This window comes from Pleurodeles waltl, chromosome 4_2, assembly GCF_031143425.1.
Source record: "Pleurodeles waltl isolate 20211129_DDA chromosome 4_2, aPleWal1.hap1.20221129, whole genome shotgun sequence".
In the NCBI taxonomy this organism is placed as follows: domain Eukaryota; kingdom Metazoa; phylum Chordata; class Amphibia; order Caudata; family Salamandridae; genus Pleurodeles; species Pleurodeles waltl.
This window is the reverse complement of record NC_090443.1, coordinates 118,355,874-118,381,659: the sequence shown is the minus strand read 5'-3', so window position 1 is coordinate 118,381,659 and position 25,786 is coordinate 118,355,874. Positions and strand designations below refer to the sequence as shown.

Below are 25,786 nucleotides of genomic sequence, written 5' to 3'. Positions count from 1 at the left end.
ATGGTCGAACTGAACCTGGAGAGACTAAGCAAATGAAGCCAGAAAATAAAAAGCTAGAAAATGTGAGCTGCAAACCACAAAGCCAATGGTAATCAATGGGCGGAATGCATTCATAGGTCAACTTTCTGAAAGTCTCCAAGATGTCTTCAGTAAATTAGACAGCTACACTGTCTGGTAGGCTGCGACCTAAAACGTCTCCTTTGCATATAATGGAGTACTATTGGGTAACAGATTCTAGTTCAGTGGACCAGTCGGCAATCAGGAAAACTGTGACAGTTCGAGTTCTACAGGACCTCCAGCGGCTGCCAAAGAGGGAGAGGCTGCACAATCTCTAACTTTGAAATTTCACAAATTCCATATTCAAAACATGGAACCAATTGACAGAAACACCAAGAGTAAACGCACCCCTCACTTCCAACCCCTATTCACTCCAATGCTTAGTTTACGCCAAGTCTGCATCTAGTGGGCATTCAGAGATCAGTAAACTGCCAAATCCAAACCTGAAACTTTCAGCGTTCCAAATGACTTAAACAGATACTTTGAAATCCCCCACTGTGTCATGCCCCCACCCTACAAGCAAGCTGATGTCATGGGTTCTGAGAACATAGGAGAAGTAGAGAAAGTTAAGTACTGGCACTAGGGGTCTGGTTATATTTCCATACCAACTGCTGAACAGAGGGAGCTTCTCGAAACCACTGGGAGACATGCCTCAGCAGGCAGCTTATGCCGAAAAAGACTGGGATGACGCAGACATTTTGAGACTTGGAGAAAACTACCACAAGGCCATATTTCAGTGGTACCTGATGCCACAGAGACGTTGCACTATGTTCTCAAATCACTCTAGTACATGGTGGAGATGGGAGGTAATGGAGGACCTCCTTCTCCTCATCTGGTGCTTCCATACAATTTTGGGTCTGCAATAGTTGCAGTTGGGAGTTCTTGTTTTTAGTGGCAAACCCTTATTGGTGATGGATTTTTGTAGTCTGTGTATGGAACAGACATTGGCATGCTTACTTTTCCTTTACTAGTCAATCATTCAATTAAGGGTAAGAAGGGAAGATGTTTGTAATAACTTGAATGCATCAGGATTTCAAAGTATGCATCTTCGAGAGTGAGGGCCTCTATAAAGTCACATTCGTGCAGAACGGAAACATGTACTGCAATATTGCCATCTCGAAATGTATGGTTTGCAGGTAGGTATTCAAGAACCACAAATCTGATTTAGGATGCAGTGTACTATACTTCTTTGATATTAGGTAGGATATACCCCTCTTATGTATGAGACTTCTTCCACTGCTCCTTTGCTTGATAGCGAGCAAATCTCTTCCAGCAATTATCATATGTTCATTTTTCAAAAGATGGGGGGCACTCTGGCTGATTGAGGTGACTCGGTTCCGGAGTGCACATGTTCCTGCAGGTGTGCATGTGCACAGAGTAGTTTGTCAGCTTTGTTGTCTTTCTTCTAGAGCACCCCCACCTCATTTCATTCTACCATCATCACTTTGGATTGTGGACTTCCTTTTGAACTCTTCCAATTCACAAAGAAGAGAACAGTGTTGGAGATAAGATGGTAAGCACCCGGACACCCACAGACCCAATACAAGGAGTCTTTGGATAGCCATGGTTTATTTACACCGTCCTGAACACTATGCAGCTGGTTTGGTCTCCCCAGCTCAGCTTATCATAGCATTTTGGCATGTAAGTAATTAAGGGCGATCAGTAATTCATTTGTAGATTATATGTTATTACAAGTTTAACTGTAGGTCTTCACTCTGCGTTTTAGGTAGTTTAGTCCTAAGAATAATGACGGGGAAGAGAATTATCTATTTTACTAATTTTTATATTGACTTCTGAATGTTTGACTTCTGTGTACTAGAGAGAAGCAAGGTTTACCTGCATTTCTCCCTTTTTAGGCCTACAGAAGGGCACCCAGAAGACCAGACCACTTGGAAGCATCAATGCACTAAATAAATATGGATGAATAATCCATATTATTTTCATTCACCAACAGACCAGCCAGTCTATAAACCTGCCTATCAATGCCAAGTAACGCTGAAGACGAAACAAACCCAAATATAAGATATGCTTCTGGGGTCACAGCATGAGACGATAGGAACCCCTGCCTCACAAAAAGTAAGCTCAACGTCCAAGCCCTTCTCACAGTCAAATACAGAGCAAAACGGGGAAAGCTGAAGGTCAGCTGAAGTGTCTACTACACTGATGCCAAACATCTGCAGTCGGTTTTAGCAATCCGCGACAGAAGCCAGGAAAGGAGGAGGAGATTGGAAAATGAAAATTAAGATGAGAGGAAAAGGGCAAGAACAGTAGTGGGTTTAATGTCACCTCGTAATCCCACTGATTAGATTTATTCTGTTATAGGTGATAAGGTGTTGTAGCTGCTTAAATTTTGTGCCACAAATGATTCTCAAATTTAGCCAGAAATGGATCCAGCTGTTCAACCTTTAGCTCCCACTGGCGGAGTCTTTGCCTACCTGACAGGCAGTCTGCGTTCCTGCTAGTAACAGTATCCATTCCTCAAGGAGGAGCACAATTACAAGGCAAAGTCACTGGTTATTTTTACCTTAAACAGAGAGCCTTAACAACCAAGCTCATCACACCTGCCTTACTAATATGGGTGGACAAATGATCTGGTAAATCTGGCAGAAAAGCAAAAGAAAGAAATAATAAGACTTTGTTACAATATTATGAGGAGTAATGAGTCAGAATCCAATGTCAGTCAGTTAAAATAAATTATTAGGTTAAAAAAAAACATAAAAGTGCACAAAGCAAGCATAGCAGCACAATATTTGTGTAACAAGTTCAGATACTCAATCCAGTTAAAATCAATAAAAATAGCAATGTGCAACACGTACAACACATTGCAAAATTCTCAGTAAATAATAAAGGCGGCTATATGGCTCCTCAGGCTAGCACCAGAATACTATACATCTCATAAACCCTACGCAAACAGGGTACTATGACTAGCATAGGATGCCCTTATGACATGCGGGGTGAATATATGGTTTAAAATCTAAAAATTCAGTTGTGAGCAATCCATGATTCCTACTGTTCACCTCAAGGCCCCACACATGAGCCCAGTAAATGTCCTTTAGGGTCTGGTTAGAAAGAGGAAAACAACTCTCACTGTCACACCAGCGATCCTCTAGGCCCAACTGGGACAGCGTGTCCTTAATAACAGACCCACTATATTCTACAACTTTTATCTGCTTCAACTATGTCACTGAATGCAGCCCCTAACCTGATAGGGTTATTTTGGACAGTGGTGGTGGTGATGATGATGGTGGGGAAGGGGGGGGGGGGGGGGGGGTGTTTCTACACTTTACTGGATTTTAGAGGGGAGGAGATTTAAGGCTGGGGAATGCCCACGCTGCAATCCAGAGGCATATGGGGGCTCAGTTTTATAGGTAATACTTTTCCGCTTATTCTGACTGTCAATTAAGGTAGTATACGTGCTAGTGGGTAAGTTGGGGGAGTTCTTAAATCGCGGGAGCAGTTCCCTGTTGCTTTAGTTTCCAACTTCATCCGACAGGGCTACCATCTGCTGTTTTAGATGAAATAACTCTTTTTGTAATCTTTTAATCAACGTGCCAATATCACTGATGTCCACATTATCAGAAGTCCTGGGCCATGGTCCACAGCAAAGTAGTTCATCAAGTTAAGCTGCTCAGTACCTTTTCCATCGTCTGAGTCAGCACACAGGTGTTGACCTGCAAGGACAGCATATCTATTTATGCATGTGATAGCTTGTTCCACTAATGTAATCACAGTTCCCTAAGGATTAGGATCGGCGTGAGTATCTCTAATAGGCTCAGACGGCACCTCAGGCAATAAATCCTTTGACCCAGCTGGGCCCTTGCTAGAACTAGATGGTATAATCTTCCCTTTGCTTGTAAATATAGGAGCAATTTTATCACCTGCCTTCCAGAGTCAGGCTTTCTCTTTTGGTGGCCCCCAGGAGCGTTTCAACCTCCTAATTCAGACAGTCAATGTCCTCTAGCATTGTATTTGGATGCTGACCATTTGACGGGTCACTAGCAGCTAACTTGGAGCTCTTCTTTCTCTTCCTTAGCAGGGTTGCTTTTCGCTTGCCCATTGAAAAGGGTGATCGGCAGTTCAGTTTGTGGCCAAATAAAATATTTATTAGAAGGACTACAATTGACCGATAAGAGAATGCTCACTCTTCAAAGCAGTGCAATGAATGGCAACGCGCCTCCTCCAGCAATATGCAGCAAAAAAAAAAAAAAAAAAAAAAGATGCTGTGGGAATGGAAAGAGATGAACAAAGGCTGTAATAAGAGACAGCTGTGTACCAAAAGCTTGCAGCACTTGGCGCTCTGCGCCTCAGGAGTTCACAATGCAATATATAGTGCTCAGACTTCTCAGGGCTTTTCTTTCCACCCCTACAGGTCACAGATGGCTTCCTGCGACACGTAGTCCCTTTACATGTAGTGCTTGGTGTCCCACATTGCAGGGGCTCACAATGTGCTACACAGTGCTCAGATGTCATGGGGCTTCTCCTCCCACCCCTACAGGTCACAGCAGACTTCCTGGGACATGTAGCCTCTTTATGTATAGCACTAACCTTTTGTCCTATGCAAAAGGATTAAAACTTTATGAAATTTACAGAAATATATCTATTCCAGCTAATCAAAATCTTAGGGCTATAATCGGTGATTAACAAAATATCCTACTTATTAATGTCTCTAAAACTTTAGGCGTGTAACCCAGGAATGTTCTTCGGCACATGATATTTGGGTGGGAAAGACAAGTCTGGGCCAGAGGCAGTATGGAGTCAAGACCTGAAGACCTTACGATGAGTTCACATTCCAAAAAGGTCCATAAACAATTGTATCATTATTGGATGCAGAAGAGGGAATTTACCAAAATATCTATGGAGAAGCAGAAACTTGGAAAGAAGATTCTCTTCACTGAAACTCATTATTAAACCTACTCCTATGCATTCGCCTGTCCATTCACAATCATTAATGGCGAGCCTCACAAAAATAAGATGATTAGACTATCAATGTCCTTTTCGCTTCCGTTCTATATTCAGAAAATATGGAACCAGTCTTCACTGCAAAATTCTTTCCAACTGTTTCGGTCAGTGTATTTTCTAAAATTTGAACACACTTTTAAGACCAGCCTTGTATTGAAGTACTACATTTATGCTCCTTGTACTTAATTTGTATTTATCTTTTACTTAAAAGGCTCAGGCAACCGAAAGAGCAATATAAAATTCAACTCTGTTAATTTAACACTTCTAGGAGGTATATCTGGGAGTAGGTGTATGAACTCTATGGAGTAGCAGTGATGCACCATTAAAAATATCCACTTCTCTGATGCTTCCTGCCTGCAATCATGAGGATACTCGCTCAGCCTTCACGCACAGGTACCTAGCGATTATGGGAAATGGCCCAGAGGCACTGGGAGGATGCAAGTGAAGCTTCTTGTGAAATGGAGCCACTGGTGTAACGCTTTGGTTTATCAGAACCATCATCTCTGAAAGGTTTATCTTGGTGTAGTTCGGATTTCCATTTTGCGCAGCTGAAAACACGGAGACCCTTGGTAGCTATGTCATTGGGGGGGGGGGGGGGGTCCTTCTTTTGCCTGGTGGTGGCTTTAGTTGTTGAAGAGCACCCATGAACCAGGCAGTTTTGGTGCCCTTCTTAATGTTTTTTACGACCTTATTAACATTTGGACTAAATAAACAGACCCTCATCATATGTATAACTAACAGCTACTATTGTACCTCAGGGCAAAACATAGAAATATGAAGTCAGTTGTGGTCACTTAAAATGGAGTTGATGTTTAACTGGCAGCATGTCATATCTGCAGCATCTAAAGAGCAGTGAATGACAGGCTTTTAAATGATTCTTCCAGAATTACAATGTTTTTTTCCCCTCTTCTGATGTTTTTAAGAATGATGTTGGAGGAACTTTTCCATTTATTTCCACTTGCAACTATCATATAGACTGAAGAGAATCTGGAGTTTAGAATGCACCACAATGTTGCAGCACCCACTGCAACCTTTTTTTCAATACTGCATAAAAGTGTTTGCTTTCTTTGTCTGGGGTTGGCCCTTCAGTGCCACCCTGGTTAATGTGACTTTTAAAAATGTTTTTTTTTTTTTAGCTATTTGGTAACCACACAGTACGGGGAAACGTGACCTCTACTACAATGCCTATTTTGTGGTGCAGCTTTATATTTATGCTCCACTTTAGGAGTTATGGATTGTCTTCATGTATTTTTTTTAAGTTTTCTATCTAGTTCTTAAGGACTACCTAAATAGGTACATTCTGAACTGTTCTCCCAGGTATAGATGTTTCAACGAGGCAACTGTTTTTGTCGTGTTCTATGGCTTTGTAACAGTGCTACAAAGCAGGTAATTACATTATTGCTTGACATGCAGAAGTTTCATCTGGGTGTGATGCCGTAATGGGGTAATGCTTTAAAGTTTCTTCGTTATATGACTCCACATAGACCCTCACCAGTTAAGCAGAATAGGGCGAGATATTTACCACACATGGTAATTCCCATTAGCCTAGGGTGAAGTATTTACCACATGTGGTAACTCGTATTCTGAGTTTTCAACTTCAAAATGAGGCATAACATGCAGAATGGGCATTTTACACTCCAAGATCCGCATTGTTTTGCCATTTTTTGGCCTTTTGCCCCTATGAATTTTTGGAGATTTGATCTGCCAGAATCTATCAGGGGAATACTGCGAGGGTATGATAATTATCACACAACTCATAATTCAGACCCTTGTGAAAAAGCAGAATGATTTGTTTCATGCTTCCTGTGAATATGGGGTAAACTCTTCAAAGGGCTGGTTCAATCCTACTCTCCATACTTCTGAGGTAATGGCATAGATTAAGAATGTGTAGTAGTGTCCTTTGGTACACGTGTTTCCAGGGCTGCTTCCGGTCTAGACGAGTGACCTTAGAACATGTAGCATGGGTGAAACTGCCTCTTCAACTGTTTTTTTTACATATCATACTAGGTGGTGATGGTAGACTTTGTGATGAAAGACTGGTTGGTTTGGCCATGTTTGTAAGCAGAAACAGATCCTTTTTAGGTCCTTCTACAATATTGCTTGTGCCGGGGTCAATATACATTTTTGAGCCCTGGCTACCAGCTGTATACTCACATTCTGACTTCAGAGTATTGTTATTTTTATTCTTGGTCTTTTAAGGGTGTTGAGGCTCTGTTGGATCCAAAGCAGCACATTAAGAAGGTGTGCCTTCACATATGGCCTTTCCAAGCTTATCGTCCTTTGGTATCTACGTTTTTTTTTTAGGCAGAACTTCATGTTTCGGTACAGGCTTTTTGGCACCATCAGGTGACCACAGTTGAACCTTGCTTTGAGTGAGATTGCCCCTTTTGATTGTGGCAGCGTTCCACACACTCTTTCAAAAGTTCTCAATTTCTAACCTGAGGTCACATTTCAGGACCTCTGTGCTTTTTTTATTTCCACTCTCAATATCAACTCATTTAGACCGATTGTCATCTCGAAGAAAACTTACCATGACATTTTATTTCCTGAAGGTATAGAAAGCCCACCTTAGACTTGAAATGCAAAAAGCTTTCTACATTGTGATCTCAAGATTGCACAGACATCGTATGACACAGAGGCCAGAATCCAAATAGTGTATTTTAGAAACCGCTCCCAAGGATTCTTCTCTTATGGTGTGGAAGGTGAGCGTGCAGAATTAAACGGTCAATGATGTGTGGATTTGTGTTTTGCTATGTCAGAGCCACTGTTGTTTATGTTGTTTGAGACAATCTGTTCTTTGCTGCAGCGCATAAAAGTATTTCTGGATGCAACACACTTTCAAAGTCAGAGCATCCAGCTTTACCTGCAAATCCGATGGCAGAAAAAAAATAACTGAAGGTGAATTCTTGAACATGCTTATGTATCTGGATTTCAAGTATATATGATCATTAGTCATTTTTAAAATCAAAACGTAAATACTGAAGTAAGCAACTTACAATATTCCACACACATCCTTACATGACATGATAGGGTACACAACTTGAGCTACAATGTACTTCAACAACATTATACAAACTCCCATCAATTGGGGGGGGGGGGGGGGGGGAGGGGGGGGAAGGGAATGAAACCAGATGGTGTAGGACATACTGCTTTACAAGACAGTAAACTGAAGGTCATCAAGCCTGCAGCAGATAGGTGGCAGTTATACCATGGTGTGGCAATGAAGCAGCATAGCAACATAATACAGGAAGTTAGACAGAGAGCTTTACAATAAAAGATTATACATGATTATACATAAGTGATTAAATATGTGTGGGCTTTGTATTCTATTTTAGGTTATAATAATAATGATTGCTGAATGTTCTACTAAAATGATGATATTCCAATACATCTTAAGTTAATTAGACTAGCACATAAATATAAAAAAAAAAATACAAAGGGTTTGGTTGTGTACTGATTTGGGTGGTCCAGAGCACAGTTTCTAATTAAACAATGCATGAGCTTCTGTGGCTCTGATTCCTATAATCCTAACAGTAACTCCAATAGGAAGAGGTGGGAATTACCCGCTTGTTTTTTTTTCCTGCCGCAGAAGTCAAGGCTTTGTGCATGCCTCTGAGGCTAATGAAATCCATCGGGTGTGATCCATGAAAAGATGGAGTTCACAACAGTCTGAATGAATCTTTGTCACAGGTTTCTCAAAGTCCACAATGTAACCAAGTTCACTGATGCCACCTCTACACAGGGGTGTGCCCAGAGATCTACAGTGATAGCTGTAACATTGTGGCATCACTGGGATGATTCTAGACCCAGCTGCTGCATTGGAGAAAAGCAGATAGCTGACTCACAGTGAGACTGCATCTTCTCCAGACTATCGAAGTTAGGAGGCGTGGTGGTGATTACAAGTGGGGTGGGAAGCCACCTACCGGGATGCAGATTCATTAATACTGAAAACTTCGAAGATTCATAAGTCATGCCTCAACAAGACCCAAAGAAAACCCAAAATGCCACTGAGACAGAGCGAGCTGTCATGTACTCCATGCTTATTTTTGGTATCACAGGCTAGAAAATAAAGCAGGGATACCCTATACAGGGATAGCGACTCACCATAAAGGATTAAAGGCTTACAGCCCATTTTCCTTAAGCTAGCCATCCAGAAAGGCCACAGCAAAACAAGGCCATCAATTGACACTAAGGGACCTATCAGGAAAAAAGTAAAGGTTAAGGGGAGGATCTTTTTCTAGGTAGCTCCCTGTATAAAACGTCTCACCCCGTTAGTCAAGGAGAGGACCAGGGACTGACAGGAAGTTTGTGCACTCCTGTTCAGGATGAATGGAACCCAGCATAGGCAACAGACTAGAAACCGTGAACAAGCAGTAGAGACTAAGCTTTAACCACGGACTCAAAGACTAAACAAAGATAGAAGACTTTAAGTGTATTCTGGAAGACTGTGTGTACAAGATAGAATTAGGAAATCATAACCAAGTTATATGTACCATCATCTGTACCATACAGAGTTAAAATGTTTCATTCAAATTTAGGGGATCATTTAGAGTATAGTGAAGCGAGAGCCCTATAAATCATCACAGCTCTGTGCGCACCAAATGGATGGTATTCCTTTGCATCATTCTGAAGTTTTAGAAATGCTAAATTTCAACAGTGGAGCCTCAGCAGATTCAGGCATCAGAGACCTAGAAGGTAGCAGACTGCTAAGTGTACACCCTTGGCAGTCAGCCTACTTAGGGCAGGACACATGCACAGATTTTTCTGCTGCTGGTTTGGCAGTCCCTTATACAGATGCCTCAATGTCTCCAAGCAGAGGGATAACTCTTAATGCACAGGGAGAAAAGGTTGCAGAAATAAATTGCTACTCTGTGTTCTTTGTTTTCAAAACAAAACACAAAATGCCAAACTGCCAAAATCACAGGCAGGCCAGCTGTTATTTCAGTTTTGCAAAAAGCACTTCCACTGAATCCATAAAACCATGTACAACTTATCACCACCACGACATGGTGTGACAGTCAGTAATACTTTAACTGACTACTTTAACCTACCCGACTTAAAAAAGGTATGCAACTAAAGGGTCCAACCCCTCTCCAGGCACTAAAGCTACTCTTTAAGACTGTGAGACTTGCGATTTCAAGCCTGTGGTCCAAGAAATTTTATCTGTATCTTTCCAGATTTAGTTACCAAACAGGGGTGTGGTGGTGCAAATCAAAAGCATATCCAGAGGGTATTTTTAGATTTACAACACAGACCTATTGTCTTGAGCTGAAACCAGGTGCCATATGTACGAAAGCTTTTTCCCCATAGACACAGAATGGGTAAAATCCTTTGGTACATCTGGCCCCAAGATTCCAAAACAGCCCCAACTGCTACTCTCAACAAGTATAAAAAAATGTTGCTTACTTGTAACAAATGTTCTGATGATTCTCACCATTATAGATTCTCAAGCTTTGCATAATTCTCCCAAGTACTGTCTGTAGTTAAGGTATCATCACAGAATAAGGCACTTTTGCTATCCACCTTTTCTTTTGGAAAATGACAAGAGAACGCCCAAAAAGGGCACAATAAGTGAAAAGGTCAACCAGTAGCATGAATTCTGGACCTATTTGGAAAATAGTCTGCAAGACTCTAGTTTTAGCACGGTCTCTCGTTCCTCAAAGCCAAACACAAATAGCAAACATGATTGGTCTTCTCCTTTGAACCATATTAAACGCTTCACTGTCCGTTTGATGTCTCCCAATTCTGAAGTAAAACAAAGGTGGGTAAAGTAAAGTGGGCCTGAAGGAACCTTGACAACGAACGACATACCTCCATGACAAATTGGCCAGAATAAGTTCCAGTCATTGTTGAGCTTTGTCCGGCTGCAAGTATACCAACCGCCCAAATGTAGAGAGCTGCAGGGCCAAAGTAACATCCAAGAACTGCACCCTGATGACAATCAATAAAAAAAAAAAGTCATATATTAGTAAGGCTTCACACAATAACCGCGCTGTATTCACTGCAGTGGAGCAACCTCAGGGGTCAACAAGATGTTTTCAGGGGTTTAATTAAATCTCCACTAGTTGTTCTCTTTTACAGGGGGCGCGTATTAGGGAGGGGAAGAGATAAAGAACCCTTCCCTGAAACTCAACTGGGTTTGGGTAAAATACTTTTAACAACACATCTAGGAAGAGATTTCAACCTTGTTTGAGATTGTAACACTGGGAGCTTTACACTAGTCTTTTTTGCAAAGGCCAAGATTCGCCCTCTAAAAAAAGACCCTGAGGTTTTCCAATCGTATTATGTAAGGAGAGAAACCAACAACTCACCAGACTTTTCAATGCATATGGACCTAACACGCAGGTACTGGTATTTCCCAATTGCGGTATTTAGTTGGAATATGTATGTGGAAGAGACTAATTACTGTTCGCCCCACAGGATTTAATGTTCGTTTACAACCTGGAAGGGTTTGTTTTTATTGAAAATTGAATTTATAAACTGCATTCATTGGATAATATTAAGCGGTGTTTTGAATAAAAAGACAGGTGGCAGGCACAGTCCCCATGCATTCAGTACCTTGGTTTTCACCCTAAACTTCACACCCACCCGAATCTTAGCAAAATCGCTCTGTGAATTAAAAGTTCGTTGACGTCTATTATGATCTGCTGATAACGAGTTTGAATCTCGGTAAGTACAACTCTGCCTCTTATTACTTCTGCCATTGCTAAACACAGTACCTTAAGAATTAAAGAACAGCAACACCTGCTGTTTGCAGTGCTTAGAAGTGCCAAATGGCAAGAATAGCTATTAAAAACAAAGGTATTTTATTAATATATCACCGATGAACAACAAATGACAATTCCAGTCTCCTTGTTTCTCAGATGGAGCTCTCTCTACCAGAGAATATTATTTCAATACCCAATTTACCAGTTACTAAGACTACAGCTGCAAAAGAGACATCCAGGATATCAGGTTATGAGCCACGCAGAGTAGAGATAACCTACAAAAATAGTGCTTAGTGCTTAATGAATCACAATATCAAGCATGCAGGTGCCTTGAAGGATGCGGTAAGACAGATTGATGGCAGTGCTGTGCACCGTTTTCGTGGATGAAACCAAGATTTTAGTAATTAGTCCGCTTTAGTGACAGACTGTACAAAGATCACATTTAATGATGTTTTCCATGACATATCAGACTACGATGGTCTTTGGACACATACCTTGTCTTGAAAGACTTGAAAAAGTCACTGGTGCCAATTGCAAAAAGTTGAAATGTGTTGGTCTAGAGCAGCTGCTGCTGTATACCTGGGCTAACCCTAAGTATTTACTGGAATTTGGATTAACACAAAAAATAAACATTTTTAGCATGATGATGGTGCTGTACATTTCTATTATACTTAACTATGTGATGTTTGATGCAATAACTAGGGCGTTTTTGGTCCCCTTCACCCATAATAATTAATCAAACTGATCACTGAAACACCACTGTAATGGTAAAGTCACATGCTTTGTGACACAGGTTTTAGGGCAACTGATCTTTGTTACAAATTTGACCCAAAAGGATGAGAATGTTCTGCCCAAAGACAACCACTAGAGCCCCACTTGTAGGAGTATCAAAATAAAATTTGTTAATAAACTAGACACTACTGACATTTTCACATTCAATAGCTGTCCAGGGACTTATCACTTGGAATGATAATTTTAATTTTGTTTTCTACTAAGGTAAACGCTCATCGTTTTCCAGTGGTGGCAAACCTAAAAGACTTTGCAGTTGTAATATATTTATAAACACACACAAATAAAGATCAACAAAATCAAAGTTAACTACTTCGGAAAGTTCCTGAAAACTAACATTAGTTACATTTATTTACATGTATGGGGTATTTTATCTACTGTCATGATTTGAAGCTTCCTTTAAAGAGATTGTAAGACATTTGCCCTTTCTGTAAGCTCAGTTTGTATTTTTCACCTTTTGCTGGACCATATGTTATGTTTTGTTGTGTTGATTGTATAGCGCACTAATCACCTTAGTGGGTATCCAGGCGCTTGGGCAGGTATAAGGTTCTTATACAAAGAGCCGGGTCTTCAGCTTCTTGTGGAACTCAAGTGAGGAGGAGGCTTTTATGTGTTGAGGGAGGTTGGTCCATGTCTTGGGTGCGATGTAGGAGAATGCGCGACCTCCAGTTCTGCTTTTGCAGATGCAGGGAATGTGTGCAAGTGAGAGGGAGGCTGAGTGTAAGTGTCTGGTGGGTAGGTGAAAGTGTATGCGCCTGTTCAGGTATTCTGGCCCTGTGTTGTGTAGGACTTTGTATGTGTGCATGAGACGTTTGAATTGGCTACGCTTGTGAATGGGGAGTCAGCAAAGCTTCTTGATGTGCGGTGTGATGTGGGTGTGCCTGTTGTAGAACTCTGTGCACTTTACCCCTAACTAGAGATGAGGTGCCTGTACTCCCCCTCTCAATATGGTGAAATGGGCATACCCTGTTTGGCATGATTAACTTGCCTGTAAGCCCCTGTTAAATGGTACAAAGAGTACATAGAACCTCTAAGTTAAATGTCACTAGTGGTCTGAGGCACCCGCTGTGCCATCCACTACAGTCACAGTGCAAACATGACTGCATGCCTACCATTTGTAGCCTGGCAGTTGCAGTTTTGAACTGCAAATTGGATGTGTCAAAATAACCCCTTTTGATGGGCTAACACTTTCTTTTTAAATACTTATACGTCACTCCTATGTATGCCTTATTGCCCATAAGGAAGGTGCATGATATGTAAAAGTAGGTTATGTAGGAAACTAATGTTAAACATGTCCTTACAGTAAAAAGGCTTCAAAAGCTATTTTCACTGTAGCAAGGCTGGCTGTACCACAGGGACAAAATAGGTCGCATTATTTATTTAATAATGCTAATTTTGATTAAGAAGGAGCTAGAAAAATAATAAAACTACTTTTGTGAACTGGCATTAACAATCCATTTCAGTGCTGAAGGGCGAGTTTTGAAAAATATTAAGCGAACAGTATTTTTAAAAGATTATCTTTTCCCTACAGCAAGCTTCTGGGGGCCCATTTGCATTTATTCTCCCACTTCCGCCTGACAGTAACTGGCATTTGAAGAGGTGTGAAACTGCTTCCAGAACAGAGAACAAAGGCTTGGATATAGGTACTTTTAAGGATCGATTTACACTACAAGGACAGACATCCTTGGAATGAGCTCCTTCTGATCAGTCAATCATTCAGATCGACTAAACGTGAAAGAACTGCTACTTTGAAAAAGCAGTTACTACTGCTAAATATTATGTATATACTCCTGGTGAGGACATGATTTCAAATGGTAAAACCATAAATAAATGCTGGATTAACTTTATTGAGGTCTCCCATGTCACAGGCAAATGTTAGCTGACACCTGGGCAGGGCCCTCCTCCACCCCAGCCAGGCAGGCTATAATCATAGTGGGTCTCTTTTGACATTACAGTGTCAAATACTGCTGGGATGTAAGGCAATACACATTGTTTTCCAACATAATTTACACAACTATGATAATAAACCTGAGAATCTGTTTATTAGTTCAATTGTTCCAAATAACAGTATTGGGCCACATTTATTTTCACTAGCACTGCAAAAAAAAAAAAAAAAAAAAAACATATTTCTACATAAACATGTCATTTTCCTGTAATTAAAGTACACAGAATTTCACAAAAACAAAGTCCATTAAGATTTTGTTGGAAAATGTTCATAAAATTATGCAGAAGGACGGATGTCTGATTACATAGGGAATAGCACTTCAACTCAATCATTTAATTGTGGTTAAGGATACAATGATGCAAAGAAACAAATTATCTTAAAAACTGAAACCCTGCTTTATGAATGTTCAATGCTGTATGGCTCACAAAAGTATAAAATTAAATGGTGATAGAGAGATAGTGTTACCTGGTAGACAAACTGACATCTAAGAGCAGGCTTTTAGCCAGTGTCAATGGTAGCGCAACCTGTTCCAGTGCAACAGGTAAAAAAAAAAAACCTAGAAGCAATTCTAGGTTCAAAACTTCAGTGATATTTACAAATTGGGGCAATGGGAGAAACCTGTTTTTACCACCTACATATCTTTAAAAACATTTTATTTAATCTTCCCCCCAAAAATTCAAATTGTGGATGTGTTTAGCTCTGCCGGATCAGACTATTCCATTACACTATACCAAGGCCTTCTGAAGAAATTTCTTGGAAACTGCATTTAGTCCAGAATGCCGCTGTCCGGGTAATTTTGAACAAACACTTTATAATAACGTGAAAGTAAATAAAATAAAAGCTGCAAGTATATGCAACAAATGATCTTCCTCATGAAATCGATGCTGTCATTATATGGAAACTTGACTGGTTGTTTATTTTTTTTAAACTTTGAGAAACAGATGTGTCTCATCACAGACCAAAGCTTGCAGATATCTGGAAACATTAACAACTTTCCCCACTACTATGATCGAAATATCACTCAAAACACAATTTTTAAGCAAGAGCAGCAGCATCAGATGCACGAATTGTGCATCCTTGCCAGTGGATAGGTGAATCCAATAGCCTTGTGAACCGATTTGAAAACATATGGAGCAAAGTTGCAATTACAAACTTTAGGAACAGGACACTTACCCCTTTATAAATATCAACTTCCAGCTGACCGGTTTTGTTTAAAAACAAATCTGCATAGGGACTGCTGGCATTATAACAAACCTCATACTAGAGAAAAGAAATACGAAAAAGAGCAGGAGTGTAAATAGAAAATCCAAACGAAGTCCTGCACAAACCACAACAAGAAGGCCCTAGTAAATGTATTACATATGTACTACTATATCCCCGAACCATTGCGAGATGATGCATATTTTATCTTTCTATCATGCAGAAAAACCAAAGATAGTGGCATTCATTCTAAAAGCCATTCATTCAGACCCTCAATGATATATATATATATATATATATATAAGCATGCAGCAACAATCCCTTTTAAAAACAAGCATCTGCAATGCAATTCCTAACCTGACTTTTCTTGCCACATAAATTGAAAATTAAAAGTAATACAGTTTCACATAAGCAAGCCAATATAAAGTGCCACGGCATCAGCGTGAAGGAGCACACAAAAGGAAAAAGAAGTTTGCTTGCAGTCAAAGTATCATCAAAAGTGCAATTAACCATATAACGGGGGCGATGTCCAAGGCAGTAACTAAACTGCTCCAAGGAGGGACAAACAAAGCATTTACCACAGAAAATAAAGGATTTTTGAAGGGCAAGAACGAGTGATAGTTATGGGCGTGCAGTGGGCGTGGTTACAAGCCCAGATACATACAAACACGTTGGAAAAGCAGCACCTACGTGCTGCTATGCTAGACCTAAAAAGGGTTTAAAAACACACCAAATGCATATCCACAGGAAGACCTCAAAGTGGAACATGTTTAAACATTCAGCGCAAGATAATTGGACACTACAATGGGTAAGGGAGATGGATAAGAGGCATAACAAGGCCTTGTGTCCAAAACTAGAACAATGTGCGCACAATTTTTTTTAACTTGATTTTTTTCCATAATTCTAGGCAAGAATGCATTTAAAGAACAATGGGAAAACATACCACTTGGTCATTGGTCTTGCCATAAAATGCTTCAGCAAACACCGAGACAACAAAGACGTTGATAAGGAAAGATATAAATAGAGCAATAGTCGACTCAATAAAGTAATATTTGTTGGCTTCTGTGACATCCTTCTTACTTGCTCGATTCACATCTCTTGACTGCAAAAGAAACAATGTTTTAATGTGGAGTGATTTAAAAGGTTGAAAAAATTGAATTCACACTTTTATCACCATTGGATATATAATAGGTAAATTTACTTTATAACATAGCATGGATCGGGCCACATGGTAGCGGAATTCTTCACAAGAATTAACACTTGATATGAGATAGGGGAAATGTAGTATAGAAGTAAAAGAAGAAAAGGTCAGTGGCTTATTTAAAGCATCAGCAGAGCCTCATCTCTCTCAACCTCACAATGGAGCATAGGACACCCTATATGTAGGGATTCCCATCTCCATGACGTGTACTCAGAGTACTTCTACCATAATGACAGAAACAAAATACAAAGTGATGTGTTTCTGAACAGCAAAAACAAAACATCCCTGATGCAAAATAAGTTTATGGTTTACCAGCCCAGGCATCCAACACAGTAAAAATCAGTAGCAGATGATCTATCACTTTTTTCCTATAGTGCCAGTGGATCACAGTGGCCTCCACCACTTGAAATCATTTGTCCTGTGGGTAGATCGGCAGCAAGTCAATGCTTTCTGTGGCATAGCCAGCTCGTGCTACTCTTGTGAAAGCCGGACAGTACCCCTGCCGCCAAATGGGGCACATATCAGGAGCTCCTACAGCATCAAACCCTAAATGATTCTTTCAATCTTTAAAATAGACTTTAAGAAGTGAGTCTTTAGCTCTCTCTGGAAGAAGTGTAAATTAGGAAATAGTGTCAGAGAAAATTCCAAAGGTTTGGTGCTAGAAAGATTTGTTGAGGGTTTAACTTTTTCTCATTTTGAGGATTTGTAGGAAAAGTTGGGATTTGCTGCTCATACGTCTTCTTCAAGTAGTCAGATGATGCAATTTGCAATGCTTCGTGGGTGTTAAAGAACGTTTTAAATGATATTCTAACTGCAAGCGAGAGCGAGTGATGTTTACTTAGAATCAAGTATGATTTTTGGGTGTTCTACATGTTCTTAAGGGTGGAACTATCTGGGATTCGCTAGAATGATTTTTTTTCCTAGGAACTACAGGATTCTAAACCACTGCTAAACATGAAATGCAAGTATCTGTCAAGCTATACATAATTAATGGAAAAACTTTTGTTAAGGGATAGTAAGTGTGTTTTAGAAACAGTCAAATGCCAACTTTTCAGTATAAATTCCTTTAATTATTGTGAAATAACAGTTCAAGTGATAAGGCAATAAAGACTACCTATCGCATCCCCTGAAACTTGCCAGTTAACATAGGTGCACTATGTTAAATGCCATCAGTCCTTTGGCACAGGAACTGTCCATATCTCCTGCATTGCAATCAGTCAGGCCTTTATTTTGTCATTCCTTGTTTCTAACAGGCATTGTGCGGACCAAAGGTCACTCTACAGTCCATGGTTGGTCCTCTTCATTTATGGGCAACTTGCCTTTTTGCATATTTTCAAAGAGTTTCTCCATGACACGAGCTAATACCATGTTTATATTCCACATTGGCAAAGGTAGTGCTGGCTGAGGGTTTTATCTCCTCTTCCTTTCTAAAAATATTTTTTTTATCACTGGGTTGTCAAATAGTTATTGACTACTGACAGCCGTTCTGAAAGCTGCTACTGCAGACAAATGTGCCATGAGGCAGCACAAGAAAAGTTTTTCGCTACTACATGGATTAAGTATTTAATGTTGCTGGTCTCATTTTTAATGTATTCGTTGTAGTATTTCCTTTATTCCACTAGTAAGGTGGCACTGTAACTTTGCTACATAAGACCTTTGTGTTGCAGCTTTCTTGCCTACTTAGTTACCTCTCTATATGTTTGTTGCAGCTTCCTTGCCTCCTTAGTTACCTCCATATATGTTTGTTGTATGTGTAATTGTGTGAACGTAATGACTTTTGGAACCAAGCTACCAAGTTTAAGGTGTTTGGCTCTTGTTGATAAATGTTCCTCCTTTCCCAGTTAGCATCTGTGGGAAAAAAAAAAACAAGTCTACTGATTTAACGTTGCACCACTGTCATGAAGCAACACTACCCTGGTTATCTGGCTAACTGTGGAGTGGCCAATATGAAAGTCTCAGGGGCAGCCGCATGCCTGTTGATGCATAGGGACACTAGTGCTACTGAGGGAAAAGAATAAGCAGATATATTAAAAAAATTCAGCGACTATTTCCCTTACACTGGAAATTTGAATACCTGGAAGCAAAGGTTTGTAGTGGTGACCAGAATGATGTCTTGATTTCCGCAAGCCCAGAATCTGCTTTTGATAAGCCCTTGATTTGTCTTCATTTGCAAGACATTGCCGATTTTCGGCTTAGCTTGTCTCCCTCTACATTTTTATCTCATGTTGTATGATGCTCCACTAGTGTAATGCGATTTTAAATAGCACATTGCCCAATGTCTTGTGCACCGTTTGCAGTAAGTTTTTGTTTCCTATTGCTCTTATGTGTAGAAAATGTATTTTCTTTGTCTGCTGGTATTTGCATCATTTCCCCTTCAACTGATTTTCAAAAGGGATTGGAACAACTGATGTTTGAACTCTTCCTCTGGTGTCCATTGCCCTGATTTGTACGTTGTTCAGATAAGTACCCCATCCAGAGTAATGCCTCTGTTACGGCCATAGAAGGGATTAGCAATTCTAACCTTTTGCTCTTTGTTGTAGTGACCTGTGTCCAACAACTGTGCTCCTTTTGTACGCCATTCTTGGATTGGTGTCATATATGGGCTTTCCTCTGATATCGTTTGACTACACAATGCCAGCACTCTCAACATTATCACCAGTTTCACTTTCCAGGATGCAGGTGTTTGTAAAGCAAACTTGATCCTGAAAAACCTGTATTCCCATTTGTATTGGAATTGTCATTCCTTTTCTCATATCCAGATCTGCCCCAAGAACACTCTTGAGACTGTATAAAGGTAGATTTTTTTCATGTTGATTATAAACACCAACTGAAATAGTACTTTTAAGGATCGATTTACATTGCAAGGACAGACATCCTTGAAATGAGCTCCTTCTGGTCAGCCAATCATCTAGATGGAGTAAACATGAAAGAATTGCTACCTTGAAAAAGCACTCACAACTGATAGACATTATGTAAATACTCCTGTGAGGACATAATTTCAAATGGTAAAACCTTAAATAAGTGCCATTCTTCACTTACCTGAGGTAATACCGGCGTTCATGATTCATCAAAAGCCTATGGTCACCAATTAAACAACTTCTCCTAATGGTAAATCTACATCCACAATAATCGGATTTTTGTTTTCAACTTTACAAATCCGTTTAGGATGGACACATTTTAAACGGGTGGTATTAACAGGTTTTCTTTTCATAATAGGCAGTACGCCAAGTATGGGAGTTTTGAACGGGCACATCCAAACGGGTCATACGAACAGATTTTCTTTTCGTATCTTTCATTCTTTGTGAGGTACGCTTTCCGTTGCTCCCTTGAGCTCTAGTTGCTGGTTATTCTTTTTTTTAGCTTTTGTGCTTTGGACCTACTGTAAGTTATTCTTTCCTACTTCTGTATACTATTTTTGTTTTCTTATGTTATTATTGTTAGTAATGATGAAGTTGGGTATTCTTGACCACTAAGGGAAGTAAACCTCCCAGTCTGTCACCAGCAGGTGCTGAGTGTTTTTAGGTATGTATTAAATAACTTGAAATGTCATGACTTCTTTAATTCTATCCTATTTCTTTTCCTCAAAAGGACTGTTTGGCTGTGGTGCTGAGTGTTCCATTTGTTGACCAGTGGCTGATTCTAACTACTCATATTTGCCTTGTTCATATTTTCCTAGGAATCAACAGAAGATCTAAAAAAAAAGACATTCTCCTGTGAAAGGTAGGTCAATGGCAACATTTTATACCTTTGTTTTGAACAATGAATTTTCCAGGCATGACTGCCTGCACAATATAGGTCCAGTACAAAGCAGTCTATGGCCCTGTCTGCCAAGAAAAGCGACTAGTTTGGGCATGGAAATACAGTGGTGTTGCTCTCATGGATTCTATGCTTAGCACAACATTTATCGTCAGTAGGGTTGGATTAACATACTCAGTCTTTTTCCACTATTAATGTCCATGTCTGTTTAGTAAAGCATTAGAATTAGAAATTATCCACCAAGTACTTGCAGCTCTAATGTTTCCCCCTATTAATCAAAAAGCTTGCTATCTTTGTTTTGAGGTGTTAACTGAAGATGCAGTTTTACTGCCTTCTTCACTGCAGTTGCCACAATTATGGAATTTGCCTCCACATTTGTCTTACTACATGAGGGATCCTTTGTGAAAGGTCGGAGTTATTTCTCAACTGTTGGTGCACCTGTCCTTGGAAAGACTGAATTCTTGAGTAGCTCCTTGAGCTGGTGTAAGATACATGGCACCACTGAAAAAGAAAATGTTATTTACCCAGTAGACATCGGTTTGTGGCATGTAGTGCTGTAGATTTGCATGCTTTGCATAGGTCCGCCATCTAGTGTTGGGTCCGGAGTGCTACAAGTTGTTTTTCTTCTAATAAGCTTTTTGAGTCTTGAGATCGAGTGACTCCTCCTCTCGGTGATACTGCCCATGGACATAGAGTCCTCTGTTAGATTGTTTTCCCGCAGGCGGGTGAGGTAAGGAGTGTATAGCGAGTAATAGGAAAAGAGATGTCCATGCAATGTATTTACATATATACAATATTTATATAAGAATGCAACTACAACAGCCGCAGGTGCCCGGGAAGCCGGGAGGGCGCATGTGAATCTACAAGACTACATGCACAACCAGATGTCTACTGGGTAAGTAACATTTTCCGTTCAATGGCATGTGTGGCTGTAGATACACATGCTTTATATAGACTGTAAAGCAGTCCCTCCAAGTAAGCGGTGGCTAGCCTGTAGGAGATGGAGTTGCTTGAAAAATATTTCTGAGCACTGCTTGGCCAAAAATTGGCGTGTTGACGTGCTAAAACATCTACACAATAATGTTTAGTAAATGTATGTGGTATAGACCAAGTAGCAGCTTTATATAGCTCGGCTACTGAGATGTTACCTACAAAGGCCATAAAAGCACCCTTCTTTCTGGTGGAATGGGCTTTGGGAATAATAGGCAACTGACTTTTGGCTTTGGCATAAAATTTTGAATACACTTGACTATCCATCTAGCTATACTATTTTTTGATATTGGGAAACCTTTATGAGGCGTTGAAAATGCTACAAAAAGTTGTTTGGATTTCCTAAACTGTTTTGTCCTCTCAATATAGTGCATAAGAGCCCTTTTAACATCTAGAGTGTGAAAAAGACTGGTAACTCAATTGACTGATTGATGTGGAATTGTGAAACTACATTTGGAAGGAATTTGGGGTTTGTTCGAAAACTACTGTCTCTGTGTTAACTGGGAGAAAGGTTCTTCTAAAGGTAGCGCCTGGATTTCACTTATACATCTTAATATCTTAGGGAAGTAATAGCTATAAAAAAGCTACCTTCCATAGAAGGAATTGTAACAGGCATGCATGTATAGGCTCAAAAGGAGGATCCATAAGCCCAGTAAATACAACATTAAGGATCCAGGAGGGTGCTGGGGGAACACTGGGTGGCATGACTCTTAAGATTTCCATGAAGGCTTTGATAACCAGAATTCTAAATAAAGAGACTTGTTGTTTGTTTTGTAGGAAAGCAGCTATAGCTGCTAAATGAAGATGAATCGATGAGTATGCCAAGCTAGAGTTCTGCAAATGCAGCAAATTAACAATTCCTTGGACTGAAGCTTTCAGAAGGTCAATGTGTTTAAGTCGACATTAGCATATAAAACATTTCCGTTTTGCAGGATAACAGCCTAGTTGTAGGTTTACATGCCTCTAAGAATGTTCATGCATTCTGGTGAAAGATTTAAGTAACTGTACTCTATGACTTCCAGAGCAATATCGCAAGGTTGACGTCTTGGGATCTGGGTGTCTGATTGGACCTTGACTTTGCTTAAGAAGTTCCAGTCTGTTGGGGATTTTCTCATGAGGAACCACAGACAGATTCAGAAGTGTTTTGAACCAAGGTTGAAGTGCTCATGTGGAAGCTACAAGGATCAGAGTGAAGTTTGTTTCAGTTTGCAAACTAGAGACGGAATGAGTGAGAGAGGTGGGAAAGCGTAAACAAATATCCCTGACTAGTTCATCCATAGATCATTGCCCTTTGACTGAGACAGTGGGTATCTGGACGCAAAGCTCTGTCATTTTGAATTTTCTGAGGTGGCAAAGAGATCTATTTGTGGACATACCCACCTTTGAAAGTACTGGTGAAGGACTTGTGGATGGAGTTTTCATTTGTGGACTTGTTGCTGCCTCCTGCTGAGGATGTCTGCAAACTGGTTGTCCATTTGTGGGAGATATTCTGCCACTAGGTGAATGTGATGGTGAATTGCCCATTTCCATACTGTCTAAGCGAGGTGGGACAATTGAGAAGAAAGGGTCTCCCGATTTCTGCAGATAATACATGGCTGTCATGTTGTCTGTATGGACTAGAACCACTTTGGGGGAGAGTTGTGGTAGAAAGGCTTTGATTGCTAGGACAACTGCCTGCAACTCAAAGTAATTGATGTGGGATGCTTGTTGAATGGGATCGCACGTACCTTGCATAGTGAGGTTGTTGAAATGAGCTCCCCAACCTGCCCAACCTGTCTGTGATGCATCTGTTGTGAGAGTGATCTGAGGCACTGTGTCCTGAAAGGGCTGCCCTTTGGAGAGGTTGGTGGGATTCCACCTTTGCAGAGTGGTAAGTCAGGCAGACCAGCAACACTAGACCTTGGAGATGACCCTGTGAGTGAGACCACTGATAAAACAGACACTGCTGTAAGAGATGCATGTGTAGTCTGGCATGAGGAAAGTTGGCAATGCAGGAGGCCATCATCCCTAGTAGTTCCATCACTGTACTGACTGTGTAAGTGTGGTTTTCCTGTAGTTGGGAAATGAGTTTGAAAACCTTGAATTCGAGCTGGAGTTGGATATGCTAGCACTGACTAGGCATTGAGAATTGCCCCTAGGTAAGGCTCTATTTGTAAAGGTTGAATATGGGATTTGAGAAAGTTGATCAGAAATCCCAGAGTATGAAGGAGGTGTATTGTGCTTTGAGTGAGACGCTGACATAGTTGGTATGTAGTGGCTTTGATGAGCCAGTTTCCAAGTAGGGGAAGACATGAATGTGTTGTTGTCTGAGGTATGCTGCAACTACTGCTAGACCTTTTGTGAAGATCCTGGTGGCGGTTGTCACCCAGAACGGTAAAACCTTGAATTGACAGTGTTTCCCCGCGATGAGAAATCTGAGGTACTTGCGGTGTGCTGGATGAATGGGGATATGAAAGTATGCATCTTTTAGAAACCTCAGCCCTCATCCTCCTCGACCTATCAGCCGCTTTCGACACAGTCTGCCACCGCACCCTGCTAACACGTCTCCACGAAGCCGGCATCCAAGACAAAGCCCTCAACTGGATCTCATCCTTCCTCTCCGACAGAACCCAGAGAGTCCGACTCTCACCCTTCCGCTCCAAAGCCACCAACCTCATCTGCGGCGTCCCCCAAGGCTCCTCTCTTAGCCCAACGTTGTTCAACGTCTACATGGCCCCCCTCGCACAACTGGCCCGTCAACACAACCTTAGCATCATCTCCTACGCCGACGACACCCAGCTCGTCCTCTCCCTGACCAAAGATCCGCTCACCGCCAAAACCAACCTCCACGAGGGACTAAAATCCATCGCCGAGTGGATGAGCAACAGCCGCCTGAAGCTGAACTCCGACAAGACGGAAGTCCTCATCCTCGGACGCACCCCCTCGGCCTGGAACGACTCCTGGTGGCCCACCGCCCTCGGACCCCCACCCACCCCAGCCAGCCACGCACAAAACCTCGGCTTCGTCCTCGACTCTGCTCTCACCATGTCCAAACAGATCAACGTCGTCTCCTCTTCTTGTTTCAACACCCTCCGCATGCTCCGCAGGATCTTCAAGTGGATTCCAACAGGAACCAGGAAGACGGTGACGCAAGCCCTCGTCAGTAGCAGACTTGACTACGGCAACGCACTCTACACCGGCATCCCAACGAAAGACATCAAACGACTCCAACGCATCCAGAACGCATCCGCCCGCCTGATCCTCGACATACCCCGCCGATGTCACATCTCCCCCCACCTGAAGGACCTCCACTGGCTCCCTGTGGAAAAAAGGATCACCTTCAAACTCCTCACCCACGCACACAAGGCTCTACACAACACCGGACCCACCTACCTGAACACCAGACTCAACTTCTACGTCCCCACACGTCAACTCCGCTCTGCCAACCTCGCCCTCGCCATCGTCCCCCGAATCCAGCGCAAGACCTCTGGCGGCAGATCCTTCTTCTTCCTCGCCGCCAAGACCTGGAACTCTCTCCCCACCTCACTACGCCAGACCCAGGACCTCCTCACCTTCAGGAGACTCCTCAAGACATGGCTCTTCGAACGCTAGCACCACTCCACCCCGCCCCCCCTCCCTCCCCAGCGCCTCGAAACCCTGACGGGTACATAGCGCGCTTTATAAAATTCACTGATTGATTAGATCTAAAGCTCTCATGAAGTCGCCTTGTTGAACAATGGAATGACATCTTGGAGATTGACCATATGGAAATGCTCTGGTAGAATGTAGAGGTTGAGAGGCACGATATATAGAATAGGCCTGAGTGACTGGTCCTTCTTTGGTATGAGGAAGTATAGGGAGTATACTACTAACCCTTGCTGCGAGAGGGGAACGGTTCTATAGCCCCTTTGAGTAGAAGGGATTATACCTCTTCTTTTAGAAGAGAAAGATGGTGTTGTAAGAGTTTGTGAGTGCAAGGGGGAATGTTTGCTGGAGTGGAAATAAGCCTGAGCCAGTAACCATATTAGATAATTGAGAGAACCCACTGATCTGTGTTGATATTGGACCACTGTGGGTAGAAATGTTTTAATCTTCCCCCTACTGGAGAGGTGTGAGCCGGTGGAAGGTGTAGGTAGTCACTGGCGCGCAGTAGAGGCAGATCCTCTAGAGGTGGATTCCTTTCCTCTGCTTTTGTTTGCACCT

At 41.3% G+C, this 25,786-nt stretch overlaps 1 protein-coding gene across 3 annotated transcripts in view; it reads right to left on the bottom strand.

The window, feature by feature from the left end:
- SLC11A2 (solute carrier family 11 member 2) overlaps nt 1–25,786 on the bottom strand; it is a 334,480-nt gene that overhangs the window by 65,640 nt on the left and 243,054 nt on the right. For all 3 annotated transcript variants that reach the window (XM_069230910.1, XM_069230911.1, XM_069230912.1), the window contains 3 exons: nt 16,601–16,759; nt 15,631–15,717; nt 10,828–10,947 (listed from right to left, as the gene is read on the bottom strand). In XM_069230910.1, coding sequence (XP_069087011.1) covers nt 10,828–10,947; nt 15,631–15,717; nt 16,601–16,759 — 366 coding nt within the window. The remainder of the gene's footprint in view (nt 1–10,827; nt 10,948–15,630; nt 15,718–16,600; nt 16,760–25,786) is intronic.